The sequence below is a fragment of the Ascidiella aspersa genome, chromosome 2 (genome assembly GCF_963924565.1).
Source record: "Ascidiella aspersa chromosome 2, kaAscAspe10.2, whole genome shotgun sequence".
In the NCBI taxonomy this organism is placed as follows: Eukaryota; Metazoa; Chordata; class Ascidiacea; order Phlebobranchia; family Ascidiidae; genus Ascidiella; species Ascidiella aspersa.
Genome location: NC_139448.1, coordinates 31,912,423 through 31,937,148, shown reverse-complemented (window position 1 = coordinate 31,937,148; position 24,726 = coordinate 31,912,423). Strand labels below are relative to the sequence as shown.

The 24,726-nt window shown below is 37.1% G+C and overlaps 1 protein-coding gene across 1 annotated transcript; it reads right to left on the bottom strand.

Annotated features, from left to right (window-relative positions):
* Positions 1 to 273: 273 nt before the first annotated feature.
* On the bottom strand, positions 274 to 18,435 carry LOC146164936 (transient receptor potential cation channel subfamily M member-like 2). Its single transcript, XM_083380884.1, has 17 exons — positions 18,328 to 18,435; positions 18,119 to 18,220; positions 14,782 to 15,048; positions 12,899 to 13,079; positions 12,245 to 12,389; positions 10,807 to 10,957; positions 9,394 to 9,460; positions 9,125 to 9,222; positions 7,833 to 7,973; positions 6,325 to 6,508; positions 5,544 to 5,702; positions 4,814 to 4,916; positions 2,496 to 2,586; positions 1,974 to 2,108; positions 724 to 810; positions 345 to 411; positions 274 to 302 (listed from the first exon to the last, which is right to left on the bottom strand). The coding sequence occupies exons 1-17, from the start codon at positions 18,391 to 18,393 to the stop codon at positions 274 to 276; spliced, it is 2,073 nt and encodes a 690-aa protein (XP_083237010.1). The 5' UTR covers positions 18,394 to 18,435.
* Between the last annotated feature and the right edge of the window lie 6,291 nt (positions 18,436 to 24,726).

Sequence of the window (24,726 nt, the reverse complement as noted above, 5' to 3'; positions counted from 1 at the left end):
CAAATGTAAAAAGAAAACACTTTTATTCAACCCAAGTCATTTGACTCAATGACTTATGTCCAAGTCAATTCATTTGTTCAAAAGACTTAAGTCACGTCAAGTTATTGATTCAGTGACTTAAGTGCATTTAAGTCAAGTCATCGACTTCAGTCATAATAAAACTGGTGAGAACTCTAACGCTTTGGGCCGAAATATGCATTTCATGCCGGTCAGAATCGTGATATGTTTAATACATCCCCAAAACTCTCTTGTTATAGTTTTTCTGTTCAAATTTCACGCGTGTGAAGAACAAGCGTGTTGGCCTAACGGTTTATAAGAAATATTCACAATTTTTATTTTCATACCGGATTGTCCTTGCTCCTCTTTTAGTTCCAACTCGGTTTCAACATCGGTAAACAGCGATCGGTAATTCTGAACGAAAAGATTTATTTTTAAAATAAAGTAGAATATTCAGACAAGCAGTTGATATCAGGAAATATTACAAAACGATTCTTGATAATGTATTTCAAGGTCGTGTAGATCAAATAACGTGTGTTTGACACAGACTAGTTTTAAATATGTAGTGTTCTATGTTGAAAGGTTAATTTACCAGACAAGATGGTAATTTTCAACTGAAGTAACTAAATTATTTTAAAGCTATGTTCAGTTTCGTGTCCCAGCAAAATTTAATAATAGTACAAAAATAATCAACCAATATTTAAAATCTCCTTTTGTAAAACTCACCCGTGCCATTGTAGTTGAAAATATGTCTTTTCGCTCTATAAGGTTGAGGCAGGGAACTGCTATTGGGCAAACCAGAGTGACAATAACCTGTACCCAAAAAAAAAAAGCTTATTACGAAACATTTTACGTTTTACTAATATTGTGCCTAAAACTAGTGCTTCCCAACCAGTGGGTCGCGAACAATTGTTGGTTCGGGAAACTATTTCAGGTCGCTCGCGAAGTATTTCCAAATGTTACAGTTTTCTATTAGACCAGGAAATTACAGCATTTTTCATTACGAAACGTTTATGCAACAATGTAACAAGTACGTAACAATTAGATGTGTTGTGACGCATTTAATATTTCAGTGCGCATTGCATGTGTTGTGTAATACAATATTCCTTTTCTCATTAATTTGTTGTTCATTCGTTTGATCATGTCTTATTGTGGGTCGCACAATAACACTTGCTTTAAAAGTGGGTAGCGAACTGAAAAAGGTTGGGAAGCACTGCCTTAAACTATATCAATTGACTAAAAATCAGATGTATTTTTCCAAATTAAATCATAAAATCTATCCTAAAACGTCTGGTAAAAAGGATATGTTTTGTCAGTTGTTCTTGAAGCATAAATTGACTTAACAATTTAAATGCTGGACTAACGTTGAATTGGACTATTGCAAAATGATGTAAAATAGAAGGGTCAGATCCAGGGCCACTATGTCTTTAAAAAGATGAAGAACTTTGTGCTTTTTGCCCACGAGCAACGTGCTAGACCAGTTACGGCACCCCTCAAAAATAATAAATAGATTTTCGGCACCCCACTTGGAATTATGTTGAGTATTTTACTGAAATGTCCCTAAAAATGAAACTGGAACATCACAATACAAAAAAATTAAACATTTAGTAAACTGTCATTTGATATAATGGTCTTTAATGCTACACATATATAGTTGTGTTGAGGAAAAATGAGATTCTTAAAAATTCTCAAATACCTTTCGGCTCCCTTGAGCATTGGAAATGGCACCCCAGGGCGCCGCGGAACCCCGGTTGAAAACCATTGTGCCAGACAGATAACAACAGGTTGTCTCAAGTTATATGTGGTAACTTTGTAAAGTCATATTTCAAAAACTTCATATTTTGACATTTTTCATGATAACTATTAACAGTTAAACGGAGAGCCGTGAGGGCGGAATCCCTAAAACATCGCTTGAAGTGCATTCAAATGCAATGCGGTGCCGCAAAGCTGCTATTAAACAGGCGTTCCGTGTTTACCTTCCACAAGGGTTGTTCCTGCTTGGTCATCCCGTACCAGATGTAGTCGAGGGCTGTTTGCACGGCCGGGTGCGCAATAAACTCGCGATGTTTGCAGTTGTAGGCGAGGTCTATTACCGAACATCCACCCAACGTCTGCGTGGAAGAGTGTTGTAATGCCTTGCACTATCGCTTTGAGTCACGGTTTTCAATAGACTTGACATGGCTTAATCTTTCGTCCAAAATAACTTGCTATTCCACATATACAAGTTGCAGTTTGCGGCCTTAGTTTCGAATCTGGTACTGCGCTTGCGCTTGTTAGTAACCAGTAAGTCGGTCATTTTGCAAACTGCACTGATCAACGATAACAGCTCCTAAGTAGTACGAGTCTGTGATTGTCGAACTATTTCGGTTGGATTTTTCTATGTAGGGTGCCAGGGGAAAGTATAGTAAAGTGTGTTATGTTTATCAGATAGTAAGCTACATACGGGAACCAACACCGACAGTCAGAGGTGCAAAATCTCCTTGATAAAAGCGACTCACGTCAATCTTCTGGGTTAATTGGCACAGCGTTGTTGAGCGATTAGTCTTGAACGAATTCGTGAGAAAGTCGATGGCGGTTTCCTCCCATTCTCTGAATAAAAACGTAAATTATTTTTTTAAGTATATTCATAAATCCAAATGTAGAGACATTGCGTTAAAATGTGTTAATGACAGTATTGTAAACAAGTCGCTTCAAAACGACTTAAGCCCCAGTCAAGTGATTTACAAAACCACTTACGTCCAAGTAAAGTCATTTTCAATGATTAACAAGTCAAATTCTAGTCTAATTGCATTATTAAGCAACATTTCGCGAAGCAAACATCAAAAACGAAAAAATGGCCAGCAATATTTTCCACGTTTAAAAATGAAGGTAAATAACCCATCATTTACAAAAAATGTTTGTTAATTAAAATCCTTAAGATTAAGTTATGTCATTTGCCTAAAAGTCCAATTCAATTCATTTATCCAATAAAACTTGAGTCAAGTCATTGACTTGTGCCAATACAACAATGAGTGACATGTAAAATGTCCAAAAATTACAGGACTAAAAGTGTCAGCGCCAAAATATAGGAAATTGTTGTGTAAACTGACCAAACATATTGAAGCGTACAAAAGTTAGTGCATTTACCAGGGAGTGCAATCTATGGTAGTAAAGCGAATCAACAACGTAAAGTACCCATGAACCGTTCGATGAGGGGTTTCCGATACAATTAGAGGCCTATACATGCCACATGATCAATCACTTGAACGACTTCCGTCATATATATTACTAAACTTTATAAAGAGTGTTCGTTGCAATTAACACCAGGGCTATAGTCACATAATAAGGTTTTCAGGGAGGTGTACAAACTTGGAACATTGGGTTTGTTTGAATAAATCTCAACTATAAACCGTTTGTAAGAGGATTTGATTTGTACACCAGTCATTTTGCCCTTTTCTATTACTCACAGCGACTGTTTAAACCAAGGGTGTCCAACTCAAACATACCGGCGTGCCAATTTTTGTCTTATAAGATCTTCCCGTGCCAAAGTTTAGCAACCATTTTTTTTATAATATTAAAAGAGCTTTTATACAAAAATAGAAAACAATATAGTGGTATAATATCAGAAGAAATTGTTTGATGTTGTAATTGCCGGGAGGATTGTTTTGTATTGTGAATAAACAATGACAAAGCCATTTTTTTATTAGTTTGCGTGCCACATTTGGCACGCGTGCCTTATGTTGGACACCCCTGGTTTAAACCACCAAAAACGTCTTTTTATCCGTGGTGCTAATAAGTCTCTCCGATATTCTGCAACTTAAATCTTGAAAACCCTTTAAAAAAGCTACTGATAAAGTACTATAGTCAATCATGTTTAACAGTAACCACTCTCGAATGGGGCAGGGACATGTGGCCCAAACCCATTGGCGCCCAAGCAGGGGCACTTTCTCCCACTGAATAAACTTAGTACACTGATAGCCATTGCAGACTCGCCGAATCTGTCGATCAATGATGCAAGCAGAGCAGGCTAGAAAAACAACTATAGCTTGCAGTGAGGTTCGAACTCACGACCTCCGGTCAAGCCGGGACCGTCCCTCTACCAACTGAGCTATGCAGCTTCAGAGAGGAGCGATTCGAGAAACAACCATACGCCCATGCCTGCTTAATCTGTTAGTACAAGCAACTTCATATTGAAAGGGACTCCCAGTACCATGTCACTTATTCAATGAACCATTCACACATATGTGTGTTAACAACTGAGATCTAGCCCTTCTGAAGCTTCTTTTTAAATCGTTGGTCATAAAGCAGCTTCAGAAGGGCTAGACTCAAGTTATTAACACACATATGTGCATGTGTACATATGTTTCACTGAATAAACTTATGAGATTTTTTTTAAATATTTGTGTAATATTCATAAATCAAGGTTGAATTTTCTTAATTCTGACCATATTTTAAGTTACTGTCTCCATTTTAAAGCCCTTTAGGAAATAGCGACACGTCATTTTTAACGTTACCACAGCGCGAATTAACGTGGAATTAACATTTTAGGCATTTTGGATATGCCAAAGTGGTTAGTTTTAGCTGGTAATCTGAATAAAATAATTTTTGTAAGAATCTATATGTGACTGGTTAATCGCGCTAATTGAATAGGGAAAATATAGTGTTTAAAACTTGAAAAACATGTTCTTGGCCTACATATAAAAAGGTTGCCGGCGCTCGTGTCCGAAAGCCATTAGACGAAATATGCTACACTTTCACTTGGTGATTTTGCCTAAAGTTAGGACTGGACTGATAAAAAAAAAGGGCCATAACTTATTCATTTCCTGCATCAGCTTACTTGGCCGTACTGCTGCGCTCTTCTGCGAGGTCGCTCCCTTCAAGAGTGTTGTCCAGCAGCACACTTTGAGATTTGGCCATCGCGCTTACCATTATAGACGTGGCTGAAAGTAGAAAGTAATAAAGCATACTGCGAATATTACACCTTTAATTGAAATAGCTGGTTTGATGACGCTTTTCAGTTCGTAAAAAAAGGAGTTTTACAGAGACATTAATGTTTTTCATCTGGTATAAAGCGGTTTGCGCATACTAACCTTTGATGCGTTGAATGTTGGCTCAATTTTTTGCAGTACGGTTTGGCGACTTTTAAGTACGGTTAATAACGATTTTACGCGCGAATTTACTAGCAGGAACAATCTATGACTTTGTGTTTTTGAAGCATGTTTTGTTTGCTAGTGTTTAGATAATTAACGTGTTTCAGGCGTTTTGGTGTTCAAATTTAAATACCGTTTAGAGAGATCAGCTGTAGCAAATCTATGTTTGATTGTGGCCAAATGAAGAATTTTTTAGAGAATCTCGGGTAAAAACAAGTCACAAGAACACTTATTAAACATATTGAGCGGTAATTGCATCCCAAGCCATGGAGGTTAATTTGTTACTCAAAGAACCAACGTTCTGCTATGACACCAACTGTAATGACGTAACAAATATTCGACGTCGATGTGTTGGCTACCCCTGGTGTAGATAAACTATTGGAGAGACGTTTACACAATAGACCAAAACAGACGCACCCATCAATGAGTGTCCATCCTTCCAGAACAAGTCGGTCAGCTCGTCTTTTCCCATCAGTACCGACCAGAGGAAAAGATCACGCGCGGCGTAGGGCACCTTCGAAGTGTCGTCATACTGCGTTAGAATGGATGTCCGCCGCGTTTTCAGGTCCATAACTTCTGCATAGAGAATACACGTGTCAGAGTGTGACAACGATTGTTTTTTTGAAAACTGAAGCAATAAAATCCCGAAGAATGCCAAAGCCCATACAGAAGTAGGTATCTTCTTGAACGTTTCGAATAACTTATTCATTTTCAACATAGCTATGTTACAAATTACTTGGATATAGGTTCTTTAATATATAGGTTCTTTAATTCAATACTTTTTAGTAAATTGAGTTAGTTAATCCAATTTTGTAATGTAATGACTGTTAACTTGCTATTTGGTTCGTTCAAGTGTTTGATTTGCGAAATATTAGTCGAAATGGAACGTGTTTGCCATTTTTATAGCTTTTCTTTATGCCAAAGCTGTGACTTAAAATTTAATGTTATTACTAATGACTTAGGACAGTGACATGACTTTCCATAAGGCAAAAATGCCCTTACTTAAACTTAAGTATTTTTGCAAATGACCTGACTGGAACTTTAGTCATTTCAAAATGACTTGTTAACTACACCGCTCTACTGGACCTCCCTGTCACAAAGATGATACATTTTTAGCGTTATATTTTACAAGCTATTGACTTCCTTTTAAGGGGATTCATTTACCTGACCATTTACCTTTAGTCCCTGAGCTCTTTACCTGTGGGGTCGAAGTAATGGTAGATTGGATCGCTGTACAACGAGGTGATGACGTGGTGGGTGAGGCTACCGATAGCTTTGCCTACGTCACGCAATAGGTGAGTCTTCTGGCATTCACCGTCCGAGTAGAGCATGTTGTGCAGCAGGTGGGAGAAGCGAGTACCGAAACCTTCTTTGAACAGAGGCTGAAACAAGGCAACGTACGTGACCGTGTTTTTGTTAACATTTACTTTTGTTGCGGTGTAAGTTAAGTTTTATATTTATACTGTGTTAATTACTATTAGTGTTGGGAGCTTTGCGTATATTCCATTTGAATAAGGAACTATAAGTTGTTGTAACCATCTTTGTGTTTATTGACTGTTAACTGATCTTCAGTCGACATCAACTCAAAAAAAGCACCACACAAATTAGAAGCACGTAAACTACCCGCGGTTCTCAATCCAATGTGGTTCGTTGCTTCCTTAAAAACACCGATTCTGAGTATAAAGATTGCCAAACAAAACAGAAAACAGCAGTGAGGGCAAAGGTCTTAATTCATTGCAAGCAAGACGCAACGCAGTGTTGGGCATTTTTGAAAAGTCGATCGCAATTAGTTTCCCCCTAAAAACCCTGTATCTACTTTTGGGGCACTGGGTATAGCCTAACACAGTACTACCCAACCTTTTTTAGTTCACGACCCACTTTTAATGCAAGTTTTAATGTGCGACCCACATTGAGATATGACCTAACGAATGAAAAAAAAATAAGCAATGTATAGTATACACATGCAATTTACTATTAATGCGAAACTTGAGCATGCATATTAGATTGTTACGTTGTACATTGTTGCATAAACGTTGTACGTAATGGTAATGCAATAATCTCCCGATCTAATACAAAGCTGTGACATTTAGAAATGCTTCGCCATCCACCTGAAATAGCTTCGCGACCCATCAATGGGTCGCGACCCAATGGTTGGGAAGCACTGGGCTAACCAATTACATATATCAGTGTTGCAATGACTTAACTTAAGGCAATGCCTTGACTTGACGGGACATTTGAACAAATAACGTGACTTAAATTATTGTGTCTAATTACTTGTGTTAATATATTACGTGTTTTCGAAATATTTTTAGAAAGCAATTTAATCGTCATATGTTCCATGTTTGTCATTTTTTTTATTTGAGATATTGCTTATACACGTACTTAACAATTTTAAAAGTTTAACGTTTTACATTTTTTTACTTTCTTTTTGTATACTTTTCTTTTTTTTTTTTCCATTGACTTGAAGGTAACTTGTTCTAGTAATGAATTTAGTTAATCAATTTTTGACTTGGGGCGTTGACTGAGGCTTGACTTAATATGTTAGCATAAAATTGACTTAAACTCAAGTTAGTTTAAGAATGTAATGACTGTGAGTTGAGTAATTTTAAGGCATGGGTTTCCAAAAATTGAACTCCAAAGAGTTGGCTTACATTTGTGCCTTATTGGACTTAGCCTATGTGAATATGCTTGAGGAAACAGAATTACCTTGAAGTAAATTGACCAGAGAATCTTCACGGTCAAATATTCGCAAAGGTGAATGCCGAGTTCTTCGAGATACTCCAAGAACTCGGAGCGATCCAGCATCAGCGCCATCACCAGGTAAACAGGATACGCTTCCTCCTCTTTCTAGAGAGCAAAGCATTTCACATGAAATGTACACATAGTGTTTGTCACGGAGTTTCTACACGTAGTAAATATGAAATGTACATTCCTCCCAAGCTACCATTGATTGAATGTAATAAATTTCTTGAATGTAATCACCAGGTAAACCGGATACACTTCTTCCTCTTTCTAGAGAGCAAAGCATTTATGTACTATATATACATAGTTTTGGAGCATAATGGTTGGAGGTTGTAGTAAGACGTAATATAATATTAAAGCCCATACAGATGTATGGATGAGGTATCATCTTTAACGTTTCGAATAACCCTTTATTCATTTCCTGGACTTTAATGTTCTTATTACGTTCTACACATAGTGTTTGTCACTAAGCTTCAAATTATGTAGGCTAAATACTAAACGTACATTTCTCCCATGCTAACATTTCTTAAATGCAATAAATCTATATCTTAAAGTACACTATGCACGGATCTGTAACATAGCCTTAAAATGATTATCAAATTCATCGAGTAAATCTACATTATCCTAATCAAGAGGTTTTGATACTCACTTGTGTCATCATCAGTTGAACAAATGACGTTGGTTGGCTTGACCTATTTAGCCTTGAAGTTATATTCAATCTCTTATTTATTTAATTATAAAATTGTTCTTCCGGCAAATATTTGCAATGCCTGGTAGCAACATTAGGTCATACTGTTATTTTGTATTAACATTAAAATTTTGGATTCAAACTTTATTCCTAAAGGATTTACGTTCAAACTAAGAAACTACATACGTTTTTTCGAAGGTTGACCTTTCAACTTACTGGTATCAAAGTTTCAATTTACTCGTATCAAATTTTTTAATTTCTCGTATCAATACTGCTGTTTTGTCTGTCTGCAGATAAACTATTTTTTAATTTCTTAATAAGTCATCTGAACAACATTTACAAGCGAAATGCCAAACGGTCTGGATTTTTAAAAACGCTGCATTAAGAAACTTAAGACTATTTGAGTAATACAGCGATATAGGTGGGTGAACTGATGGGTAAGCTTTAAAATGTAAGCAGTCGTATAACTAGACGGAGGTGGTTAATAGCAAAAAAATAGCAAGATATAGTCGAGTCCAGGATACTCATGTTTATTTTCGCAAACCTTCATTTCGCAATATAGACTTACTTGAAACACCTTTTTGGTTGGAACGAGATACTTAATGACATCCATACGATTCCAAGCAAGTGCAAGTTGAATTCGACTTCGAAACGACGTTTTCTTATCTAACAACAAACAGCTTTGCATTTCCTACAAATATGATATTAGCTTAACTAGGGCACTTTGTATTTGTATATTATAGAAAAGCAAAACTGTAGACAGAAAATGACAAAGATTGGTGTTTAAATATAGCTCTTTCTTATTAGTCGACATAAACACGTATAGCGCATACTTACTTTCGATAGCTGCGTGAAGAACTGCAATATCTAGGCTTAGATCGCCAGGTGATGGGTAGTGACGAACCTAAACGACAAATCATTAAAGCATCGAACGTATTTAGGTGTAGCCAAATTATGTTTGATTGCCTTCGACTGACATATTTTTCAGAGGCTTGTCATCGACTGGTTCAGTAAAAAGAATACTTTGAGCGTTAGTTGCATGCTAAGCCAGCGATGGAGGTTAATTTGTTACACCAAAGAACGCTTTATTAGGCTTGTCCAGACAACAACTGGTCATTTTAATCTTTCTCTTGCGTGACACAGCTAGGCTACTGCATTAACGTAACACATATTCAACGCGATCGACCAGGTGAAATGTGGCGATGAACGTGTTGGCTACCCCTGGTATAGTATAGACCAGTGGTTCTCAAAGTTTTTTTCGAATTCCTCCCTTACAAGCCCAAAAACTATTAATTCCTCCCCAGAAAAAAAAACACAAGGTATTCTCTACCTTTTTTCGATGTAATTTGGATGCGCTAATTGTCTGGTTCAGTTTGTTTGAACGTATAGCACTGTTATAGATTTAATACCTATATGTAAAATGCAATGCCTGCATTGGTTTATATTTCTTTAATGGCTTTAACTGTGACAAACAATTTGGACTTACACTATGGGCCTAATAGGCTTTTTACAACACCAATCATTACAGTTAAATAAGCTATTTATTGCATTTAACCGATTAAATAACTCTGCATTTTTATCCATTTTACCCCCCTAATTTCTCCCTGGAACAAATTTCCTCCCCAAATTTAAAAATTCCTCCCTAAGTGAGCCAAGTGGCTCACTTTGAGAACCACTGGTATAGACAATAGCTTTCACTTTACTGGTTAAACATAGACAAGCCTAGAGTATTAGTCATTTGGCTCTATAGCAGGAATCCTAATTTTTTTTCACGCAGGCCCCGAAGAAAAAAATGGTTCCCGTCAACCAGGGTCGACATGATTTTATAGATGACGTCATAAAACAATTGGACACCCTGCAGTTTTAAAAAAATGAAAACAAGCCTAAATATACATTCAAAGAAAAGACGCTAAATGTTTTTTTTTACAAACAAATCTCCATATTGGCGACATTGTTTTATTTTCGGAAAACGTTTATTTAACTTTAAAACAACATATTTGATATGTCTTTATTGCCTACAAATTTTTCAAGTCCTAATTGTTTCTTACGTCTTTCCTGTAGAAGACATTTTCTTTCAAGGCTGTCTAAACATAAGAGAAGGCGCTGACGGTTTTTTCACGAGCAAATCAAAAAAAATCTCTATATTGGCGATATTGTTTGATTTTTGGAACACTTTTATTGAAATTTAAAACAACATATTCGACATGCCTCTATTTCATACAAATTTTTTAAGCCACAATTGTTACTTACGTCTTTCCTGTAGAAGATATTTTCTTTCAAGGCGATCTCGATCGATTGCCGGTCGACGTCTTCTGGAAGTTCGCTGCAAATCGCCCGCAGTTTATTTTCAGCATCGCTACTGAAAATCGCCTGACCTTCGTTCTGGTGCATCTGGTTCGCACTGCAAGCGAAAAAAGTCGGAAAACACAGTGAATTGAACATTTTTTTTTTCTGATTACAGACGGACAAATTAAACTACGGACAATTAAAATTCCACACAAGAATTAATGGCATTAAACCGCTAATGTTGGTCGGGATTTTTTTTAATAAAACATTATCAACCTTGCGTTGTTATCGGACCAAGACAGAATTAGCAACACAAACAAGTTCAACGCACTGCTCTTAATACAATCTCGCGAAGATTCACTGAACTCAACTTGTCTCGATGCCAAAGTTACAGCAACGTAATGTGGACAACAAGTATCGCGGTCAGATCGGATACCAAATGACGTCATTAATATGATCAACCAAGCAAAATAGATGAAATTAAGTCGTTCAAAGGGAATTTTTGTTTAGGTTAATATGCTAAAATTTTGTTTTAATAGGTTAGTTACCTATACAATTGTTAACTTGATATTATTTGACAAATTTGTATTTCAAGATAAAAATCGCTGATTTGATCGCAAATTCAGATTGAAATTGTTAATTTAGTATCGACCACACCTGAAGTATCGGACAAGTACCGATGCTACCACTTGGCATCGCGTATCGCCTATCAGCTCCGAATTGATATAGTCTGACATCCCTAATAGCAAGTACGAAAATCGTTTCAAATCGGGTAAGCGCGGACATATGGCAATTTCGAGCACAACAAACGTCTGTCTATAGCAGTGATTCCCAAACTGTGTGCCGTGCCTCGAGAAATTGTCAAGTGTGCCGCGAAACTTTTTGTAATTTCGGAAAATAGAGTATTTGTTATACAAATAGGCATACGCGCAAGCATTTTAGACTTGATTACGCACTATACCCATTACAAATTAATCACATTGAGACATTTACATATAGTTTGTCAGGGCGATTGTAAAATGACTCTATTGTTGTTCTGTTAAAAATGTGTCGCGAAATATTTAATATATTTTTAGTGTGCCGCGAGCGAAAAAAGTTTGGGAACCACTGCCTAGCTAAAACTATGTAGGTAAAAACACTTGTGTAAAACGAACACTTGAGCTCGTGAAAATCGGTTTTGTTGAGTGAGGAGATTAGTAGCAGAATTACATATTGTGCCATTGCGAGTTCTTATGGCTAATAAATTCGGAGTCAAGTACGACTCGCAGCGGTTTTCAGCTCAACTCGCGACTTCTACTCGAGTCGAGTAGAGTACTTTCGTGTGGACTCGGATCCGAGTCAGATGCGGCAAGTTGCGAGTTTAGTAGCAAAGCTGAACGCGGAAACGTCGAGACGAACTTACACGGCCAGGTCGGATAGCATCATGTAGAACTTGGGAGCCGACTTGCTGACGACTACCGGGTGCGTTTTGGCGTTCTTACCGCTTACGTGCATCACTGCGAGAGGGTCGTCCGAAACCATCGCAACCACCACCGGAGTAGTTATGACTGCGACACCAAAAAGACAGTTAAATGTCATCAACAGTGTAGGCTCAAGTTTTGTCCAACGTTCGGTTTAGCCTCACACTTTAATATAGTTACAAAGCATTTAGGAAAAAATGTATGGTTACTTTTTAAACTCGATCTTTGCAAGCGCAAACCACTGTTTGATGAAATATTTAAGAACTTGCGCAAGCACTTACAAGGTAGCTGCATTAAAAATAAAAATTCCTTTTAAAAATTAGGCTAACCTGGAATTAGAAGTATAGCATTTTCTTCTTAATGGATTTCAATATACCCAACAGACTTAGCTTAGAATATATATACTAAGTCATGCGTAATAAACCCTTTGGGGAAAATAATGCCACAACAATTATATTGAGGTTTTAATACGTTGTTAAAGCCTTGGGTTTTATTTCCTCAATTATCAGTTTTTGACAATTGGGCTACAGTACGAAAAAATGTGATTGTTCAACTATGACGAAAATTCGCCTGAAAGAAACTGAAAGCCGACTCACATTCCGTAAAGCTTGCGTCCATTTCGATTGGAATGGTGGCGATGTACTGGAGCAAGTTTTCCCTGAACTCCAGCGCCTCCCAGTCGTCGCCCTGTACGAAGATGAAGTGCGTGTGCGCAAAGTCGAGCTTCTTGCCTGCCTCCGGATTTTTAGGCACTTGGTAGATCACCGGAAACACGCCCTTTGAAGGAAGAGCAACTTGAGTTTTTTTTGCAAAATGGTTTCGTGTTGTTTTTAAGACTTCACCAAGTGGTTAAAACTAAAAATAATAAACTTTTGGGTGTGGTTGTTTGTTTTAAGGTATTTAAGGTGTTCGAACCCTGGTACAGAGAGTACTGTCGAAATGGCGTACGAAAAACTATCGATTTGGTAAAAAATGACAGTATAACAAAGAGGTTTGAAAACCCGTGCTTTCCGTGGGATTAAACAGTGTTTATCAACCCTTTTTCGCAGTGACTTACTAAGCGCAAATATAGAAGCGAAGATTTTGCGACTAAATCCTATTTAATGAACTTTATATATGAAGGATAGAAATTGCATAAATAAATTCGAATCAGCCATCTATAACGACAATGTCGCCGTATTTCTCCAAAGGTCTTCTTAGATCTTCTTTGACCAAATCTTAATCTGGACGGATCTCAATAAACCCAACCACGTGAACTAATGCAGTCAGAGAACCATCAGCCAAATAAACGGCGACTTAACTTTAGGTCGCCACCAATAGGATGAGAAACAGTGGAGTACACCTATGACATCATCGCCTCGGTTACAAATATTAAAAAACAAGTGGTGAGGCAAGCCATTTAAAGACTTTAACTTAAGTGGACTTAACGCAAGTCATTGAAGTTTTTAAGATACTTTGGGGTTTTAAGAGTACGGAATGATACAGTCCATTTAAAATTACAATCATACAATCGACATACTCTTGATTAAGAAGTTTAGATACGAGCTTGTATCCTGTTCAGTTAATGTGACTGAGAAGTAATTCAAGCATCACTAACAAAAGGAAGGACGCAATTGGCATCATTTATTAGTTTCTACAACCCATTTTAAAGACACAAACTAAGATTGGAACCCGCGTCCTTGGAAAATTGGCCACGAACATTGAACACTTAAAGCAACTTTGTGACGCGAAACTTTTTGTCATTTCGGAAAAAAGAGTACTTGTATTACTAACAGGCGTACATGCAAGGCAAGCAATTTAGACTTTAACACGCTCTATTCATAACAATTTAATAACTTTGAGATATTGTTGGTACAGTTTGTCGTGTGTTAGGGTTGATTGTAAAATTACTCTAAAGTTGTTCTGTTAACACTTCAAAGCAGGGCTGCGGAGTCGGAGTCGGACTCGGGACTCGGGACTCGACGGAGTCGGTTTGTTTTGCCGAAGTCGGACTCGGGACTCGGGACTCGGGACTGGAGTAAGACCGCGTAAAACTACCCGAGTCCCGAGTCCGACGTGCGCATGCGCAGTATCAAATTTTGAAACTGTTAAAGCGGCAAAATGTAAGTTGTAAAAGTGTAATAGCAAATGATGAAATATTTTTAAACCATGTAATGCGGGTGGATCAATTATGACACCAATATGAGTGGATTGCAGAAAATCCACCATGATTTAGTTGCGTAAATGGGTAAAATACAGGCTGTATAGTCAGAGCTGGACTCGGGACTCGACAAAATCTTACATTTGGCCGGAGTCGGACTCGGAACTCGGGAGTCGGACTCGGGTGTATTTTTTTGGCCGGAGTAGGACTCGGGAGTCGGACTCGGGTTATTTTCAACCGACTCCGCAGCCCTGGTTAAAAGTGTGCCGCGAAATAGTTAGGATTTGTTTAGTGTGCCGCGAGCCAAAAAGTTAGGGAACCACTGCTTAAAGCCCTTACGTCATTGGTGAGCGAAAAAAGTGCCCCGTTGTCTGCCACGGAACCGATGCTCATGATTGCGATGGTGCAGGCGTAGGAGGTGGCCTGAGACGGCGCCGTCCCCCCCGTGACCAACCACGTGTTGTCCATGATGCCCTTCCACTCGGCGTCGTACCGATCGAAGTCGCCGGCCACAGAGAAGATCACATTGGGGACGTTCATGTTCCAAAACTCGAGCAGAAGTCGCCAGACATCCTCTGGTGCGGTCGAGGGAGTGCACGTGGCGTACTGTGGCGAGAAAACGAGAGTTATTTGTTGCTTTCTATTGCTTTAAGACAGTGTTGTAAACTAGTAATTTTGAAATCAAATCCAGGTCGAGTCATTCGTAAAATAACTTAAGTCTAGGAAAAGTCCTTAGTAAAATCATTCAAGTCCAAGTGAAGTCATTCGTAAAATACCTTGAGTCCAGGTCGAGTCATTCGTAAAATACCTTGAGTCTAGGTAGAGTCATTCGTAAAATAACTAAAGTCTTAGTAAAGTCATTCGTAAAATACCTTGAGTCCAGGTCGAGTCAATCGTAAAATAACTTAAGTCTAGGAAAAGTCCTTAGTAAAATCATTCAAGTCCAAGTGAAGTCATTCGTAAAATACCTTGAGTCTAGGTCGAGTCATTCGTAAAATAACTAAAGTCTTAGTAAAGTCATTCGTAAAATACCTTGAGTCCAGGTCGAGTCAATCGTAAAATAACTTAAGTCTAGGAAAAGTCCTTAGTAAAATCATTCAAGTCCAAGTGAAGTCATTCGTAAAATACTTTAAGTCCAGGTCGAGTCAATCGTAATATAACCTTAATCCAAATCAAGTCTTTTCGAGTAAAAATCAAGTCAAGTCCCAGTACAAGTCATCGGTCGACCAAGTCAAGTCCCAGTCAGGTCATTCGTAAAACAACTTAGCTCCAAGGGACGTACTTTAAAATCAATAACAAGTCAAGTCCTAGTCCAAGTCTTTTATATCACTGTTATCAGATTATATCGCGATGCAGATGCATTGGATACGAGTAGTGTATAAAAGTCACAACGGTCTTCATAATATTACTATTAAACTTTTTAGAAACGAATAGAGTTCGCTCATTAATCGCGCGAGATTGTCCCGAGGAAGTCAACAAGCTCAAATTCTCGCCTGAATTAATATGATATTGTATTATATTCATGACGACAGTCCAGACTGATTTTTTCATACTGTTTTTAAAAGTTCGGTAAATGTTTTACGTTTAAATACTTGTGGCAATGTTGCAATGTCACTGTTTTCAAATGACTTGACTTAAGTCTTATGAACAAATGACTTGACTTAAGTTTTTTGACAAATAACTTGGGTTTGAAATAAAATGCTTTCGTCAAGCATTTTTCATTATTACTATTAGGTAAAATTTATCTAAAATTTTGCACATGAAACAACTTGCTCGCTATACGTTGAGTTTTGTGTTATATTTTAATTGATTAACTGCTCATAACCGTCATTCATTTACATGTTTTGTAATTGTTCTGTGAACAACTTGTATATTAGCGGCCGCATGTCATGTATAGGTGTCTTTTGAGTATAAAAACCGAAAAAATGACGGAAAAGAAAAAAAGCTGAAATACAAAACAAATCTGTAGCTTCTACAAAAAATCAAAAAAAAAATGCCTACTTGAATTCAGCACGGCAAAATTAAGTAAGGGCAAATGTGGGTGTCAACGCAACAAAAACTGCGTTCCCCAATTCCCCAGTGTAATACAAATGAGTTGTGAATTGATAAGGTATAATTTTATAGCAACTTGTTTAAACCAGTCTAAGGTCACTGTGGGACCGGAAATCCAATCTAGCTCAATGATTCTGCTCTAAACAGCTGACAGCGGATAACGTTGTTGAACTCATTAATTAAAAGCGATAATGTTTTGTTGCATAGACTTCCTGTCAGCGCCACAAAATGCCAATCGAGTACTAAAGCAGGAGTTATCTAACGGGCTAAGCGAGGGAAATTTGCAAGTTCATTTAACTGGCACTGTGACGATTTTCCGTAACAGTGATTTAAAAAAATCGTTGCTAACATTATTGTGACCATAGAAAAGGTTTTAAACTTTTACTGCAGAGTTTAAAGCTAAAACCACCACGCTGCGCATGCTTATGACTTAATGCTAGACGTCAACATACCACTGTTATTGGAATACATAGTAATCTAAGTAGCAAACTAGTAAATCTTTTCACCACAACCAACGTTTCGTTTTGACAATATTTGCTGGTATTGGGAGTTATTATTTTAAAAATTATAAAGAAAATTATAAAAAGAGGGTTCTTCCGGCAATTATTTTAATTGGACTGCATGGAACTGAGGTTGTTTCTTTAATACGAAAGAAAATTGATCTGAGAAATCCAGTCGAAAAACAAAATAATTTACGTTGATTTGACGTTAATGGTCGCTAATACATAACTGTAACTAATTTCACTTTATCCACAACTTTGATAAAACAAGTCAAGATGATTTGATAAAATTCGAGACTTAAAATTTGTTTAAAGGTGTTTATTTAGATAAGTTTATTCTTCTTTTGCAAGTGGACCATATTATCACTCCTAACCCTAATAACGCGTATGCTTTAAGGGTACGCCTTACATGCAGATAAGTCGAAGAGTGCGCACCTAAAATAAGGGTTAGGAACCCCTGCATTAAAGTAACCGTCGATCTTTCTGAGTGTTTTCATTTTGTTTTTGAGTTTCTTACGTTAGAGACATGTTTGGATTCAGGATTTTTTTAAAAGGAAATCATTTAAAAAATTAGAGATTACATCACAAAGTTACGTCGTTAAGTTACGTCACAAAGTTTCATCAAAACGTGACGTCACAAAAAAGTAACCTAAATTTGGTATATTTATATAGTCAAAATGGACAAAATACAGTTTGGGAAGCGGCATGGCCTAGAGCCGCCCCTAGTTGGAGAAATGCGATTTTAGCTAAGCGAAACTGAAGCGAAACTGAGAATTGAACTGTCACATATGCTTTATTATCTATGTACACTCTTGAATTTGCATTTCGTCACGCTCATAACCAAATTGCCTAAGTCATTTTTTTATTGATTTTCAACGTTTTTGATTCAGTCACTCCTTGTTACCATCACCATCCACAGAAAAAGTGCTTAGGTAATTTTTAGGTCATTTCCCGCTCCCTTGTGCAAAAAAATGACTTGAGCACTTTTTCTATGGATGGGGATGGCAACAAGGAATGACTTAGGCAAAAACTCTGAAAATCATAAAAAATGACTTCGGTAATTTGGCTATGAGCGTGACGATTTGTGTTACAATGTGTAAAAACATATACGATAAACTACTCACAGCTGAAAATGTTGTCTTCGTTCCAAAGTTTTTAAACAGTATTTCGCCATAGGATTTCTTGTTAAATCCGGGAGTAGATTTTATGTACTGACCAAACTTTTTCTGCAAAAAAAAGTTTAAATAACTAGATGAGATCGGTAGATTAAATGATGAGCTTTTACACACATTTAAATTTACCCTTAACGTAAAAATGTGAACTTTGTTCTTACCCTTAAGGTTTTGCGAAGAACTGTTCGTTGTTCGCCTGACTGGTGACGTTTTACTTTTATCTTCATTTGGATGAATTTTTATCATAAACTACCACCAACAAGACTGCTACTACTACGGCTGTACGACTGAGAGATGCATTTCTGGCCTGCAAAACAATAAATTTCAATTTCCGTCAGTATGCAACAAGCACGAGCCCACTTTAAATAGAAAACGCCCGCAAACTTGAAAACGATCACGAAAAACCAATGATAAGGCAACGAGTTTCAAATCATTTAAACAACTGCAGTTGTACTTAGCGGTATACTGTATCTGCCAACAAAATTGAGCAATAACCTTTAACACTTCTCTCCTGCAAAAAGTTTGTGCTCTAAACCAGTCCTTCTTACCATTGAAAATCTACAATTTCTCGAGTCCAGAAATATAAAGCTACAAAAGCACAAAACATAGTCACCAATTTTTTGTACTTAAACACACAGTGCAAACACCTTCACTATGACAATAAGCAAAAAAAAACACCAAAAAAGACCAGTTCAGTAGTCGATTTACTGCAGAGCTATCATACATGTCTGGCGGTTCACCCTTATTCACACCTTTTGATTGGTTCACCCCTGTAAAAAAATTTAACCATTCACCAGTTTAAGAAAAACTGCTCAAAACTACTCTTTCAGTACAATGATAGCACGATTAGACTTTTGAAGAAATTATCATGAATCGTTAAGCAATGTGCGTTAAAAAGCTTTTCTTTTTTACACAGTTATTGTGCATGCATATAAGTCATCTAATTACTTGCCTTTTTGAAGTTCTTTATTGTCAACAAATAAAGTAACCTAGACCAAATTGTCACCACTAATATGCAAACGCGACACTGTTTACACCAGCTTAGGTATATCCTGTGTTTTTGTCGAACGCGTGCAATCCGTCTATGTCAGGTGTCAGCAGGGTTGCCAGATTGACAAAATATAAAAAGCCATCTAAATAAAAAGCCAATCTAGTACAACCCCTAAAAAGCCTATGTTTTTCCCGAAACAAGAAAAAAGAAATGCAATAAATGTGCTGGTACATTTAATTCCCCTTTTTGTTGCAATTTTCTCTTTTTTGTAAATTTTTCTTGTTAATTTTTCTCTTTATGTGTTTTTTGGGCAAGTTTTCTCTTTTTGTGATAGTTTGATCTCTTTCTAACCTAAGACTCATAAAAAGGTTCACAACCGCCAACATTTTTAAATTTGGCTTTAAAAATCCTAACTGGCAACCCTGGGTGTCAGTCAAGACAAAAGCTTTTTCTATTGCGGACATGCTTAAAGTTCTTCTCTTAGTAAAAGTGTTTTGAAAAAGGTCTTGACAATATTTAAATAGTGTTGACATTTTTTTATTTTGGTTTGATTGAACATTTTTGTAGCCATTTCAGACACGTTTTTTCATTCGTGCTTAATACCATTATCGGAATCGTTTTGCGGCCACGGACGCATGCGTCGCTTATATTTTTCAAACGTCTGTATTTCACTCATTTTTAGATATTCGCCGATTAAACAATACTGCCGAGCGGAAAGCTCTTGCTTCAAAATATGTCAAAAAATCTGGGCAAAAATTTCAACACTTTTGCTTTGTGGTCAACTGTCGATTTGTACTTTAATTCACAGGTTTGATCTAATTCTTTAAAGCCAGGCGCGTACACCGACCGCGAACTATTCGTGGACAGACTAAATTATTTTATTACGTGTAGAAGTAAATCTGTTTGGTAGTACTAGACCAGAGGGGTAACCAAACTACGGCCCGCGGACCAAGTCCGGCCCGCAGAGATAATTTGACCGGCCCGCAGCATATTTCCTTTACGAAGGTGAAATACAATTGAAATGTTGTCGGGTGAAATTCCAAACTAAAATATGATGTACTTTTAAACTGAAGGACAATTATGAAAGCTCACTGTACAATTTTTTATTACACCTTCTTCGTTAAACGATAATCTAGGTAATAAAGTTGGACAAAGTTTTATATCCGACCCGCGATCTTCAGGCCTTACAGTTATCAGCCACTTTATAAAAAAATACTTATCAGCCACTTTATACGTGCTAGACAGGAGTTATGGAATTAACTGGTATTCGCACTTACCGATTAGCTTTAGGGTCGACATCCGTGTTTGACTTTAAGGTCGACATCGTGTTGACAGGTCATTTGTCCAGATCGCCACAATTTTGTGTTTGAAATTGCTAACCAACCGGCAAGCACACAATAAAGAGCCGCACACAAGCTTTTCCGCGTCTTCTGAATTCAAAAGATGAAACTGTTATACGGTGAAAAAACATTATTCTCTGAGGTAAAATGATACAAAACGGCCACAATTAAATCAAGGCACTTACTGACGCTTTAAAGTTAGGTTGTACCGCCGCATAGCCTGCTTTTATTGTAGCTTGTTTGAAAGCAAGAAGGTCAACAACACTGCAGCTGGGCTTACGGTCGCTTCAATAAGAATCAAGCAACGCGTGAAGAGTATATCGTAAAACAAAATCCGTTTAAAACGCAGCAAAGCCTTTGCAGTGTTTAGAACTGTGAAGATAAATGCCCAACCCAAACAGAACAAAAAAGAGTAACCATGAAGTTAAATAGCTTCTAGAAAAACTTTTTCTCGGCTCAAACACATTTAAATAAGAACACGAAGGGAAATATCAGGTGATAATACCAGCATTCAACATGTTTTAATCAATTAGGTTCGTGATAAATTATATTGCTAGCGTATTTTACTAAAAAAAGGAAAAGTTATGCATTTGTGCTAAAATGATCGCCCTTCTCAATTTTTTAATGAAGTATGCTGTATACCGGCTAATTAGGGGACGCAGTATATAATGGGTACACTATGTAGTATATAAATTCATATATAAATTCTTGCAAAAATGTGTTACGATTAAACAAACAACGGTAATCGAGATGACAAAAATCAAAAACAGTCAGAAGTTAAAAAAACAATTAAAGGCAGTGCATTAGTCGGCCACCAGGAGAAGTAGAGAGTTGAATTTAACTGTTTGATAGGATGAGGATAAAAATAAAGTCAACGATATCTATTAATCTCATTTGTGTACAAAATGTTGCAATTCGTCTCCAGGTATTAAGTGCAATGGTGAGCAAAACCGATCAGATTTATTATTAACTTCTTAGTTCTAAAACGTACCATGTAGCTACACCCTAACTACACCAACTAAACAAACAGAGTGCTATGTTTATGGACATCACTTTTATTGTGCACTATACAGCAAACAATCAATAAAATTTCATTTGTGAGATGGGTAGGTCTCACAATAAAGAGAAGTATAACAAAAATATCGCAACAGTAACTAACGATTAACTCTCCATGAAGCTATTTTAACGTGTTTTAAAATAACTTGCCTAACATCTTTTCCCGGACTTCAGTGAGTTTAAGGTTAAGGTATGTCTTGACCCAAAACAAAATGGAAAACTCTTTGAAAATGCTAGCAGTGCAAGAGTGTTAAACTCAAACAGTTGTAACAATATCGATTACTTACCACGTTCGACTGGCCTTGACTGGACGTATTGATCGAAAGTACTTGACCCATACTACCGCGGCTACAGGTTTTACAGGTCTGGAATATTACTTAGATAGGACCTCTTTTAAATTGCAAATGTTATTCGAATTCGACAATTTTTCTCTAATATTCATGTCAAATTTAAAGATGTTTTAAAACTTTTATACGTGTAGGATTTATACAAGCACTTTCTAAACGATTTAAACAAATATTACGCCATGTAACCAACATTATTCATTTAGGCTACATAAACATTCCACCCTAAATGAAAACATTGCGGCCAGACCGAGATGCTCAAAGTGCAATATCATTTCAAATGAAATTACGACGTTTTATTTCTTTAAACTTTGAGCCTAAAATAGGTTAGTCACCATTGTACTTTGCCCTTCAAACGACAATACTGTATATAAAACGCGTTTAAGGTCAACCATGTGATAAACCAATTTGGCCTACAGGTTTTAAGGCTGATTTGATGCTAGTTTTTCGTACGGCAATCGTTTTTGGCCAATAACTAAATCGCTTTGGCTATTAATTACAGCGGAAAAGGCGGTTGATTTGCAGGCAAAGCAGCTGATCAAATTAAAAAGATTACCAGTTTAGCTAAAGTTGAGGCTTTTATGATTTTTTAATTAGGTATATTAATACATTCTAACTTACGAGAGTTGTAGGCTACAAGCAAGTCTACACTTGACCATTTCAATTAGTTTCAAGTGGATACGTCGTTAAGATTTAGCAAAAATAATCATTGTTAAAAATGCCGGCTTTGTAAATGATATGTTAAAAAATTAAAATGAATAATAAATCGTGGCAAACTTTCATTGAAAGCATCATAATGCAAGTATAATAGCAAAAGCCAAGTGTATTGTTACGTCACACATCAACCTACCTTCACGTTAGCATTGTGCAAAGTGTGAATGTGGTTGTTCTGCTGGGGACATCTTTGAAGGTTATTAGGAAAGTCGTTTGGTTTCTATACTTGTTAAAATAGAAGCGCGCAAAGAGATAGATGACCTCACTCGCTGAATAGGGCCGACAAAGGCGAACGCGCGATCTGGTTTGGACTTCGGACTCTCTCCCGCATGCACTATAGGCGAGGTTACTACCAAACACGTGGCGAGGTTACCCTGTGTCAATAAGGCGACAAAACGGCGATGGCGCCAAATTCATTCAGGCCTGCTAGCAACCTAGCCTGTGCATTGTGCACTTTAGCTAACAATGCGCTCTGCTGTTAGCCAAAGGTGGTTGTTCGCCGGTATAAGTACAGCTAGGTGATTTACTGATTTGCTGCTCAAGGTACAGTTCATTGACGTGTTCAAATAAACTGTAGAACTATTTAAATTCGTTTTGTTAATCTGATTTGTGTACAGCTGGACTGTGTTATATTACTGTGGAGGCTGCTGCTTGTTTGCTAAATTCTAGGCTTCTATATTTGAAAGGTTGTTGTAATTATGGCCAATGTACTGTACTGGGTGTAATGTGCTTAATGAAGTGATACATATAACCTATTTATATGTACGTATATTTACCGCTTACAGTTAGCCGTAGGGAAATTGGAAACCAATTTGTTCCTTAAAGTGGCTGGTACAAACTACAAATACATGTTTTAATTCGGTTAAAAGTACGTTGCTTGATTAAATGATGCTTCATAGAAATAGTCTATTTTAGTGCTTGTAAATTGCAGCCTAATAGCAGCTAAAGCAGCTTTAGTTTTTTTACTGCAACTAAGGTTCTATTATTCCAATTTTTGTTTCAAGACAACGTGTAGGGCAGGCCGATCTGCCCAACATAAGTAAATTCTACTGTGCTGCTATTATTGACATTTCCTGAATAAAAATGCTACTCGGGGCTGCACGATCACCGCGCCTATTACGCAATTTGCAAATGACGAGACACTGATTAATAGTGCCTCCGGTCAAACTAAGGTGATATTCTTAATTCGTTTTTGTTAATAAGAACAATGTTAGGAAACACTTTAAAATTCCCGTATTTTGCCAGGATCAGTCCGTGTTTTTTAAAGGCCAAATTGTAATGTGTGTGTAGGGCTTTAACCGTGACCCTTTTACCTTCTTCTGTATTGGTATTAGAATTTTCATTTAACATATGGGTGAGAAAAACATGGCGGCTAAAAAAACCTACGCAGAACTTGAAGACCCTGAATCAAAACCACGCTGTCGTGTCATATCAGTTTCTTAGCGGACGAATGGCATTTTTGCAGGGTTTTTTTGCGAACATATAAGGGTTGAGTAAGAGGTCGTCAATGGTTTATTTTTAATTCAAATTTAGGTGATTCAAAAACGTTTTTATTACCAAAAAGTAGATAAGTTCATTGCTGTCATAGACTTTTTCGACCTCTTCACTGTAAATGTAGGAAATTTTTTATTCAAAAGAAATGCTTAAGTCGATCTTGCACAATGAACAATAATAATCATTTATGTATAATTGAGATATTACCGTTATATTTTGGCATTTGGGTGAATGCAAAAACAGCATTCTGTGGTAAGGGTAAAAAAAACTGAAAAACTTCAAAAATTAAATTACTTGTGTAGATAAAACTTGATATAACAATGACTAACGTACAATTTAATAAAATACTCTCCAGTGCTTTAATTTAACTTCAACGCGAACTCCAAAACAATGCTTTGCGTATGCGAACGAGAGAAAGGTCACCAGAATTCGATTTTTGCCGACGGGATATAACCGAGCCCGTTTACAGCACAATGTACAGCCAACGACTTCCGTTTCGTTACAGCGCATAACGCAGTTATAACAGAATGTTGTATAGACCGTAATTTCCTTTACGCCACATTAACTCTGTTGTTTTGACCCTCCCCCTTCGAAAGTGACGGACCGACGGCAGGTGGCTAT